The 12,343-nt window shown below is 39.8% G+C and overlaps 1 protein-coding gene across 1 annotated transcript in view; it reads left to right on the top strand.

Moving 5' to 3' along the window:
* The window catches only part of LOC8071809 (serine carboxypeptidase-like 18), a 35,865-nt gene that overhangs the window by 13,722 nt on the left and 9,800 nt on the right, over positions 1-12,343 (top strand). The window contains exons 3-5 of the mRNA XM_021461999.1: positions 9,185-9,273; positions 9,363-9,485; positions 11,582-11,690. Of these exons, the coding sequence (XP_021317674.1) occupies positions 9,185-9,273; positions 9,363-9,485; positions 11,582-11,690 (321 nt within the window). The remainder of the gene's footprint in view (positions 1-9,184; positions 9,274-9,362; positions 9,486-11,581; positions 11,691-12,343) is intronic.

Raw genomic sequence — 12,343 nt, 5'->3', positions numbered from 1 at the left:
CAGCAGGCCGTCACTCCCTCTCCCTTCTCTCCCTCTCTCTGGCAGGTGGGCCCCACCTGTCGGGGTCATTCCCTACCTCCAGCCGCCGCCGTCACCGCACCGCCCTTTCCACCACCGCACACCCCACACCAGCCCCATCCTCTTCCACCATCGCCACCGCGGCCATCCCTTCCCCTTCCACCACCACCACCGCGGCCGCCCCCCTTCCCCGTCCGGGCAGCGCCACCATCGCGCCCCCACCACCACCGCCGCCACGTCGAGGATGCGCAAGGAGAGAGAGAGAGAGAGAGAGAGAGAGCGAGCAGGAGAGGCTCTCACCGCGGGGCGGCGTCGGCGTTGAGGGCGGAGGAGACGGTCACCGCACGACGGCGTCGAGGTCGGCAACAACGGCGGCGATGGCGGTGGAATATTTCACTCATGTGTGTCAAATATTTTGGAAGATATGATTTTTTTACTCATTTTCATAATTCCTAAATATTGAGGTAGGCAATACCTAAAGTCATCTGAACATGCATTAGTACAGGCCGGTGGGTTTCCTCACCGCCACGTACAATGCATTTGTACAGGCGGTTGACTAAGCCAACCGCGTGTACTAATGCATTTGTACAGGCGGTTTGCTTAGCGAACCGCCAGTACTAATGCATTGGTACTGGCAGTTGGCTAAGCCAACCGCGTGTACAAATGGATTTTCAGTTTATTTAAAGTTTTGCTTATATATATTTTTAGAAATTATTTAAATGATTTAAAAAATCATATCTTCAAAAATATTTGTCCTAAATTAGTGAAATTTTTTTGTTGTGTTCCTCTTGACCAGAGACACATGTTAAAAATATGAAATTTCATGTTTGAGGTACTTTTGTATGCAGCTTTATTTAAAATGATTTAAATTGAATATGTGCCTCATATCTTGTTTAATACATAAATAATTCTAGGAATACCAGAAAAATGTAAATCCAATTTTGTTAGCTTTATTGTAGTGTGTAAATGCTATGAAAAATATATTCCTTTGTGCAATTTATCTTTGACATAAATGTGAGGAACCCATATGTTTGAGCATAGTTCGGTGGAATGACTCTTATATGTTTGTGAAGCATGTATGTTATGCCTATCTCCAAATGTCTTGAAATTTTTTTGGCAAGCTTCTACACTCAAATGATAACCCCACACAAGATCTTAGGATTTTCTGGTCATGCAAGCTATTATTACATTTTTCTTTGTGCTAAATGAGATGAAAAATGGTGGACTATACCTAGATCCCACTAGTTTTTTCCACCAACCACAAGGAAGTTTTATTTCCTATGGTATATAAGACCCTATGGAGAAGTTTGGCACCATTTGGAGTCATTTCAGGGGTAGACTTAGTTCAAGCGCTAATTAGTGGGTGACGTCGCACGGAAATTCAATTAAACCGGATAAAGTAACAAACCACATCAGAAAAATCCCAAACTTGGTGGATTGAACATCAATGGCACTAGTAACCCTTAGTAAAAGTTTGAGACCAATACGACATCAATGGCACTAGTAACCCTTACATGTAGAAATAGAAAAGGGCACATAGCATAAGGTACACATTTTATCATAAATAGATTACATGGCAAATGACAAATAAAATCTAGGCAGCTACTGTTCTTCCTTGTCCATCGTGACGTACCTAGGGTAACGAGCTCTGTGGAATGCTTCGCTCAACATTCCTTATCTTTACTGGATGGTCGTCTACAAAGAGAGACATGTCACTGAACTGGTTAAATTTATCCAAGTCATATACACCATCAACTCCGATGGCTTGTTGCTTTCCAGGGAAAACTATGTGCTTTGGATGGTCCGTAATTTTCTTCTTATCATTAGGAGAGAGAGGACCTGCTCAGCATAGAAGACCTGTGCAGCACGGTTAGCTATTATCCATGGATCATCTTTGTAGCCTACCTTGCTTAGATCTAGAACTCTAATTTCATAGTTGTCCACTATGACATGTTTTTCTTCAACCCATTGACACCGAAATACAGGGATCTGAAATGTACCATAGTCTAGTTCCCATATGTCCTCAACGAAGCCAAAGTAAGTTGTTTCCTCACCGGTTTCAGAGTCTAAGGCGTCGCATCGAACACCACTATTTTGTGCCATGCTCTTTTGGTCTTTGGACTTGGTACAGAACGTGAAGCCACTAATGTCATAGGTTTGCCAAGTCGTGACCTGGCATGATGGCCCAGATGTCAAGACCTTGATGGTGCGATCCTCGAGTGTTTCCCCATCTGAAATGTCCTGCTCCCTTAGCCATGAGGTGAACTGATTCTTATGTTCCATCATTATCCATTCATCTGTGTGCCCATGATTATGTTTTTGAAGCTCTTCAATGTGTAGATTGATCAAAGGCTCCATTATCGAGAGCTGATGCAGGACGCTGTGATGTGCTTCGAGGACTGAATTGTAATCTTTTGGGACGTATGATTTCTTTCCCATCCTACCTCTTCCATTCAGCCTACCCTCATGTCGTGACAGAGGCAAACCTATTGCAACCTGGTCTTTTAGGACCCTATTGCAGAATGGACCTCCGGACTCAATGGCCTCTTCGGTTAAGTACCCCTCTACCATAGACGCCTCTGGACGAGCACGAGTTGATACATAGCCATTTAGTATTGACATGAAGCATTCATACGTCCACATCTCATGCAAATACATGGGACCCAATGCCTCTATTTGTGAAACCAAGTGCACCACAAGGTGAACCATCACATCGAAGAATGCTGGGGGGAAACACATCTCAAACTGTGAAACTGTCTCCACTGCGAATTCCTTAAGAGACGCCAACTCATCACGTTCAATCACCTTCTGTGAGATCCTGTTGAAGAAGTAGCACAACCGTGTAACTGCAACCTTTATCCACACTGGGTTTATAGCCCTAATGGCAATAGGGAGAAAAGTAGTCAATATGACATGACAATCATGTGAGTTGTAGTTGGTGAGTGTAAGGTATTTCAATGACACAATACTCCGTATGCTAGAGCAGAATCCAGATGGGACTTTCAATTCCTTCAACCACACACACATCTCATGTTTCTCTTCATTGTTGAGGTTGTAGCTTGCTGCCGGGAGGTGGTACTTCCCATTTTCTAACCTAACAGGGTGAAGTACTTTTTTTATGCCTAACTGTACCATGTCCAAGCGTGAATTTAATCCTTCCTCTGTCTTGCCCTTTATGTCCAACAAGGTGCCAATTATGCTTTCAAACACATTCTTCTAAACGTGCATACCATCGATCGCGTGGCGGACGTCTAACTCTAGCCAGTATTCCAAATACTCGAAGAAAATTGACTTCTTCTTGAATGTAGCCCCTGGAGCTGGCTTGACATTCTTTCTTGGTTTTCCATCTTTTGTCTTCTTCCCAAAAACAAATTTGAGTTTGCTGACTATGCTGAAAACTCTTTGGCCTTTACTGTTACCTGATGGAGCAGTAGTCTGTAGTTCACTATTATTGTCAAAGTACTTATCCATCTTTTTCAGCCGGTACCTGTGTCCTTTTGATAAGAAGTGTCTGTGCCTCATGTACACTATCTTCTTAGATGCAGTTAGGGACACGTAAGCGGTGTCATCTATGCATACCACACAACCTAACTTTCCCTTGAACTGCCCTGATAATGTAAAGAGAGCTGGGTAGTCATTGATCGTAACAAAGATAATTGCTCTCAGTGTGAATGATTCTTTGCGGTACTCATCGAATATTTGAACACCTGTTTCCCATAGTATCTTCATGTCTTGCATTAAGGGCTCCAAGAAAACATCCATATCAACTCTAGGTTGTGTAGGTCCAGAGATAAGGATGGTTAGTAAAAGGTACTTTTGCTTCTGCATCAACCATGGAGGGAGGTTGTAGATGGTGAGGATCACTGGCCATGTGCTGTGCTTGCTGCTCCTCTCAGCAAATGGATTCAGTCCGTCAGTACTCAGTGTGAACCTAACATTCCTTGGTTCATTAGCAAAGTCCTTGTGGTTTCCATTGAAATCTTTCCACTGCTGGCCATCGGCTGGGTGCCGAAGCTTCCCATCGTCATTGTGCTCATCAGAAGCATGCCAGCTCATAAGTTGGGCATCCTCTGGGTTAGCAAACAGGCACCTCAATCGATCGATCACAGGAAGGTACCACATCACCAAAGCAGGAATCTTTTTCTGCGCATAATAGTCTACTTCTTCCTTTTCTTTGCCGGTGGGTTTTGAACTACTCTTCTGGGCCTTTTGTTGGGCCTTCTTTCATTTTTTGCGCTTAGGCACAGAGGCAACACACTCTTCCTCTATGTAGTCTTTATTTGTCTTGTACCTACTTGCACCACACTTGGGACAGCTGTCCAAGTCTCTATAATCATCGCCTCGATATAGGATACAATGATTTCTACAAGCGTGGATCTTCTCAACACCCATTGTGAGTGGGCTGATTAGCTTCTTTGCATAATATGTGTTAGCAGACACTTTGTTATCCTTAGGAAGCATGTCTGCGATAATGCTTAAGAACGCATCAAAGCCAGCATCAGAAAGACCATATCTAGCTTTGCACACCAACAATTTTAGCACAGACCGCAGCGTCGTAAACTCTTTGGTGCAACCCTTGGACTCATCATACAAAGGCTCTTCTACTGCCTTCATTAGGGCCTCCATACCTTTCATGAAGAACACTGATGGATCTTCCGCATGACGACGCAACATTGCCTCTAGAAATTCTGCATCTTCTGCAGCCATGTTAGTTTCGGTGCCATCTTCATTTCCTCCAATAAAACCATGATCAGGAACATTTGGCACAACATGTTCAGTGGCTAGACCATCGGTATTAGGTTGTTGTGTCTCGTGTACGAACTCAAACCCGTCAACAATTCCAGTTGTATAAGGCGCAGAGCTACCCTCTCCATGCTTTGTCCAAATCAAGTAATCTTTCATAAATCCTCAACGGACCAGATGAGTAAGGATTTGTTGAATGTCATCAGATACAACAAGATTTCTACAATCCATGCATGGACAATGTATGTGCGTCTTTCTTGTTCTTGAAGCGTGGTTTTGAGCAGCATCAATAAACCTCTGGACCTCAGTTATGTATGATGGATCTAGTCTTGATAAATTATACATCCAAAATGACCTCTCCATCACTACCTGTAAAACACCATTCATATGATCTAAGGGTTTACAAAGGATTTATCTAGGGTTTATTAGCTAGGGTTTATGGTTAAGCTTGAGATTAAAGGAAAAAACCTAAGTTACATAATTAAAAAATAATCTAAGTATAGCATAACTATATAAATACATCATTCATTATAAATAGATAGATGATGTGGAAGGTGATAATAAAAAACCTAACTACCATATAATTAAAAAAAATCCACAATTATCTCTCTACATAAATATACAAAGAACACACCATTAGTTTAATCTTGTAAAAACTAGCTAAATTGAGAAGCAAACATGTTGAGAGGCATTATCCAACCATATTAAGCAACCCCATCTAACCATATCAACAAATAAAGACAAGAAGCTAGCTATTCTTCTTTCTCACTCATAAAACATAAATACATGTTGATAAATAAATTGAAAAATTTATAAAGAGAGAGACATAAATTAGAAAACCTAAGTATAGCATAACTATATAAATACAACATTCATTATAAATAGATAGATGATGTGGAAGGTGACAATAAAAAACCTAACTATCATATAATTAAAAAAAATCAACAATTATCTCTCTACATAAATATACAAGAACACACCATTGGTTTAATCTTGTAAAAACTAGCTAAATTGAGAAGCAAACATGTTGAGAGACATTATCCAACTATATTAAACAACCCTATCTAACCATATCAACAAATCAAGACAAAAAGCTAGCAATTCTTCTCTCTCACTCATGGTGAAACCCTAGATCCAAAAAGTGGCTCAAATTGAGCTAGAATGAGCAAATTGAGGCAATAGGGACATAAACTAACCTCTTTTAGCAACCTCCTTCCTAGAAATGAAGATCAAAACCTCCCCCCTTGTATTTTGAGAAATCTGGAACTCCAAAATCGCCCCCAATGGAAGGTGGGTGCGAGATACTGTGTTCTGGTCAGGGAGGAAGAAGGGGTATTTATACAGAGATAACACAGGCGATTGCTTAAATCAACCGCCTGTGATAAATGTTTCCACAGGCAGCCGAAAATCTCTGACACCGTCCGATTTATACCACAGGCGCGTCGTAACTGGAACCGCCTGTGGTATAAAAAGGGGGCGCCAGCTATGAGCCTCTTTCTACTAGTGTGGATGTCAACGAGTTATCCTTGGTCAGCCAACAAACCTAGCTATGATCTTCGGTTGTCAAGATTAGATGATGAACATTGTATCTAGATTGGAACATGTTAAAAGTTCAATGAGTAAAAATGGGTAATATGTTGATTTTGGTATGATCAGGTCACTTAATCAGTGGTGGCCCTTTATATTTATATAGTGTGGGACAGACTTATCCCATGGGAGTCCAAACTCTTACAAATCGAACTCTGAGCTTGGGCTATTAAACCCAACCTAGTCAGTTTTGAAAACCATGGGGTGAATCTTCGTGAGCCTGAAATTTCCTCTCTGCACTCCAAACTGAATATCATATATATGCATTTTGATCGCGTCGGTAAGAGGAATGCCATGGTGAAGTCTATTTTTCAATTTAAAGAAGATATCAAACTATTTTGGGAAAACTGGTCAGGTCAATTTTCCTAGATTTCCTAGAATCATCTCAATCTAGACAATTTGGTTAAATTCCCATGTGTTCTCCACCAAAACATGCATTATTTCAGCATACGGGATTGTATTAGTTTCTTTAGAGTTGTTTCTGATACACCAAAGATGGATTAAGACACACAGTACAACCATGTGAAAGACTGGAACATGCAGGAGGAGGGGTAGGGTGTTGAATGGGAGCTTTAAATTTTTTACAATGCTAGCTAAAATCTTGTAATCTGGGTGGACCTACAGACCCTTAAAACCTAGGCAAGGAAGATGTGGAAGCGAACATATGTCAAAACAAGTGAAGTTGAGCACCCTCAGCAAACACCGACCTAATAAGCTGGTTTTGAAATCGAGGAGAGCTAGTTTTACTATTTTCATCTTTTGACACTCAAAAGAGTAAGTCAAAGTCCAATAAAACAATATCAAAAATTTATGAAATTGGCTGGAGGAACTATAATGCCCTAGAGTCCAAACGGCTCAGATTCACTCTGCACGCTGAGCGAACCATACCTACCACCATCCCAATTATGCTTTTGTCCTCGCTTCGTGTAAAAGGGTTAACCCGAGGATGGTGGGATGGACTCTAGAAGCCTTATATGTTGGTCTAACCCATCCTAAATAGCCAAGGTGGGACTAAATCCTCCATAATTATCTCGTAACATACACATGGGCTACCAGGGGCCAAATTTCAAATTAGGCCGGGTGTGACATACACCCCCCCTCAAAGGACCCAACGTCCTCGTCGGCCCAATACACCCACAACCGGGCAAACAATGACTAGAAACGTTCCCTCTTAGTAGGGATGAAAACGGATCGGATACGGACGGATATCATCATTACCACATTTGTTTTCATATTTTTGGTCGAATTCGGATTTGAATACGGATAATATCAATCATGTCGGATAAGATATGGTTGTATGTCGACATCATAAATATACGATTTAAGTATTCGGATACGGATACGGTATCGGATGTTGAATATTCGGACTCGGATACGGACAGGTCTAAACCCCTCTAAACGAATTCGGTCTCGAATACGGTCGGAAAATATCCGTACCATTTTCATCCCTACCTCTTAGCATACGTGACCATACATCCAGTGTCGGCACATGTGCCAAGCCATGCACCCCGCAGGGCCTATACGCACAATGAACCCCATCTCCGCGCCGCTGACCCGCACACGCCTATGGCCTTGAAGGTCGGCTCTGATACCATTTGTAACGCCACAGAGTCCAAACAACTCAGATCCACTCTGCATGCTGAGCGAACCACACCTACCACCATCCCACTTACGCTTTTGTCCTCGCTTCTCGTCAAAGGGTTAACCTGGGGATGGTGAGATGGATTCTAGAAGCCTTATATATTGGTCTAACCCACCTTAAACAGCGAAGGTGAGACTAAATCCTCCATAATTATCTCATAACATGCACATGGTCCACCACGGGCCTAATTTTAAATTGGACCGGGTGTGACAAGAACCTTATGAGAACATTATCTAGATTAAAGAAAGAGATCATAGTGTCAATAGGCAACGCAAGTTGACATGGTAGTTTGATGTTGGACAGTATCAATAGACGGCACATGTGGAACCAAGGCCATGACAGGTATTTTGGTTGCAGCGTACTGCGGCGACCATGGCTAGCCCTGTGGTAGCAATTGGATCGATGTGGGATAACATCGATGATGACAACGCAAGTGGTGACAATGGTGTGTCGGCATGATGGCTTTGTCGTTCGGGTTTACTGTGGTCCTACAGTTTAGTTGTAGTGTGGTGTAGTATTGTAGTGTTGTAAAATAAGTGTGTCTACATGATGGCTTTGTCATCGAGGTGATACCGATGCAGCATGGTAATTGGTGGGTGGTGAGTGGTGCTCGTACAATTTAGTTGTAGAGTGCCATAGTATGGTAGAGTTGTAAAGTTGGGGCGATGTGGTGAGTGATGCTCGTATATATAATTTAGTTGTAGAGTGCTGTAGTATGGTAGAGTTGTAAAGTTGGGGCGATGTGGTGTGGTGCCGGACATGTTGATGGTCGACCCAGTCCAATTGGCTATCATTATATTTATTATTATATAGTTGCTTTCTATTGCTAGCCAGAATATTCTATTTTTTTATTGTCCGACTCTTTTGGGGGTCTTTATCCTTTTATAGTGTGCTGTGTAATCGTAGAGTCTATGTGTTCCCCTTTGTCCCTATTTGCTTCAACTTATCTGTCAAATCTGTCAGTCATTCAATAGTGTTTTTCTCATAAAAATCAGTGAAGAATACTTTCAGCCATACTACCCTACCTACCAGCTCCTACCAGTGACGAGTTGGACTCATCCAGGAATGTCACTTTATAAAAGTGAAAATATTGGTAGTTGTTTGGATTTTCTGGTTGAAAATTTTAATAATCACATTATAAAAATATCTATACATAATGTCATAGTACATTAAACCCTCACCTGCTATATGTAGGGCCGTTGCTTTTCGATGTGCAATATACAGCAAATGGTTATGAAGGAGGCGTCCCCCGATTGCTCTATAGACCTGAAACATGGACTAAGGTAACAATTATAATTAGTCTCTGTTTTCAAATATGCTATGTTATTGCGTCTAAAACTATTTAGTTTTCTATCACTGAAATCCATTGCAGGTGAGCAATATAATATTTGTTGATTCTCCCGTTGGGGCTGGTTTCTCATATGCCTCTACAGAGGAAGGTTTTAAGTCCAGTGATACCATTGCAATAAAACAACTGGTCATCTTCCTTAAAAAGGTTTGTTCATTCTTCTACAAGACATCATACATGTTGTCTAAATAGCTCTGCTTGTAATATTGTTCCATATTAGGCATAAATATCTGAGATGGAAAAAATACGACAATATGCTTGATTTTGTTTTATCCATTTGTTATTGCCAATTTTTGGTTCACACACAACAATAATGTCAATTTCATAAAATATACCCACGAAATAAACAAGAATAAATAAAATAAAACATGCATTGACCAATAAGTACATAACCCTCAACCATGCGGTGTTCATGATTTATCCTAATGAAAATTCCAATAGCTTTAGTTTTAGGTTCACGTGGAAATTACATCTGGAAAACATAAATGTGACATGCAGAAAAAAAATACAAAGATCCTTATATTTATTTGAGAACATAGTAATAGTTAATTGGGAAAACCACTAAGAACAGCCTAAGCATTGGAAGCATCATAGATACAGTATTCTTTTTTTTGGAATGCTTAGTAATCTTCTAGCAAAGTTAATATGTTAGCTCACTCGACAACAGCATTAGATGCATACTTATTTGATAATTCGGGATACAAGTTACAACTTAACTGCAACAATGCATCCTGGATTTCTCCAAAGCTTTGCAAGTTCATAATTGAATCCTTTTAGGTGTAGTCCCCATCTGTTGATAGCATTCATTTTATGATGATAGCGTTGACACCTACAACATAATATTATGATATTAGTAAGCATTTTTTCGGGTCAGGCCAGTGGCCTTGAGGTACGACATCTTCAGCATACCTTTAAATTAAACCTGTGACTATGAGTTTTTCCACTGGTCATTAAGCTTACAAGTCAAAATGACAAGAACAAAAAAATCCAGTCCACTTGGATGAAATATTCATTCAAAGTATAGGATTTGTAATCACTCCTGCAAATGTCAGTTGTTTTCCAAGGTTCAATACAAGATAAATAGGCTAAGAAGTACTCCCTCCATCCCTTTTTAAGTGTCACCTAGTTTTTCGTGCTAGTCAAACTTCTTTAAGCTAGACAAGATTTATATTAATAACATTTGTATGTCCAAATAAATATATATTATAAAAATATATTTAATGATCAATTTAATAATACTTACTACGCACCATAAATATTACTCCCTCCATTCCAAATTGTAAGTCGTTTGACTTTTTTTATCCCAAGTTTGACCACTCGTCTTATTCAAAAAATTTGTGCAAATATAGTCAAATTAAGTCATTCTTAAAGAACTTTTATTAATAAACCAATACACAACAAAAAAAAATGATATTTTGTACAAAACTTTGAATAAGACGAGTGGTCAAACTTGATATTTAGAAAGTCAAACGACTTACAATTTGAAATGGATTAAGTAGTAATCTCTTAGGACACTCAGAATGCAAGACTCTATCGCAGAGTCTAAGATAATTAATTAGATATTATTTATGGTGTTTTGCTGATGTGGCAACATATTTATTGAAGAAAGAGATAGAAAAAATAAGACTCCAAGTCTTATTTAGACTATAAGTCCACATTGTTCGAGGTAATAAATAACTTTAGACTCTATGATAGAGTCTGCATTGTGAGTGCCCTTATATATATTTGGTGAAAGTTGACTACATTTGGCTCCTCATATGTGAGAACCATAATTAAAAATGGATGAAGGGAGTACTTATTGTTCCTAAGGATAACATTTCTAACTAAAACTACACAAGGATATTATGTTAGATTGGTTACCAAGTCAAATTTATTGTTCTTAGAGCATCTCCAAAAGTTCCCTTATCTAATCCTCTACAGTAATTAAGACTTACGTAACAAAATTACCCTCCATAGTCTCCCTATTCAACATCCTATATTTACTGGTATCCTAAATCACCCCCTCTCTTTCTCAAATCTAGGTTGTCGTTTTGTCCACCCTATATATTAATTGAGATAGGATAAGTGTCGAAGGAAAGAAATATTTATGGAGGACTTTTTTGTTAGCATGCATCCTTTATGAGAATTTAGGGGAACTTCGTTTCCTTTATGAATTTAGGGGAACTATGTTTAGGAGAACTCTTGAATGCTCTTAAATAACATATGTAGCTCTTACTTGTTCTAAAAACAATTGTCGTTTGCAGTGGCTGGATCAACATCCTCAGTTTATGTCAAATCCACTATATATTGGTGGTGAATCGTACTGCGGCATCATTATACCTGCTCTCACATTAGAAATTGACAAATTAATTAGTAAGTTTCCTAACACTTCTACATTTCACTACGGGCCGTAACAAATGGTTGGTATTACTGCTGTATTTGGAATTATACTGGTAGTAATGAGAGGGAGTGATAGCAATGTGGTTATAAAACTGGTAGTGCAAGTAGGCATCATAACTTGTTGGAAGAGCCAGGCAATAGTGATGCTCGGTAATTACTTCAGTTTTCAACACAGGTCGGTAAGCTTCACTATTGGCTGGTTGGTAACAACAAGGATAAGTTATGTTTATCATATGAACAATATTATCACATTCACACATGACAAGCCTCCAACATAGCACATTTACATAAGCACATCGATAACTTTCACATGTATCATTCATGTATAAGTTCAAAAATAAATGTGCAAAAGATTATTATTACTTACACATAAAAGTAACCACAAGCTATAATTGCTTCTCGTATGAGATAGAAAGGAGGTTTCAAATCTATAATGTCAACTCAATGGATTTGAATCTCATGGCATATGAGTGCACTATTTCAAACCTTGTAGATTTCAAGGCATCCTCACGGGTTGCAAAATTATTGGTAGGCTGTAATCTCTCCCACCTTGGAATGCTTTCAAATTGAGAAGGACACCGTTCTCCCCTGAGCCGATGGTGGGCTAGGATCTACAGGCATACCAG

Source organism: Sorghum bicolor, chromosome 5, assembly GCF_000003195.3.
Source record: "Sorghum bicolor cultivar BTx623 chromosome 5, Sorghum_bicolor_NCBIv3, whole genome shotgun sequence".
NCBI classification, from domain to species: Eukaryota; Viridiplantae; Streptophyta; class Magnoliopsida; order Poales; family Poaceae; genus Sorghum; species Sorghum bicolor.
The sequence above is the reverse complement of the archived record's forward strand: the minus strand, read 5'-3'. Positions and strand labels throughout refer to the sequence as shown.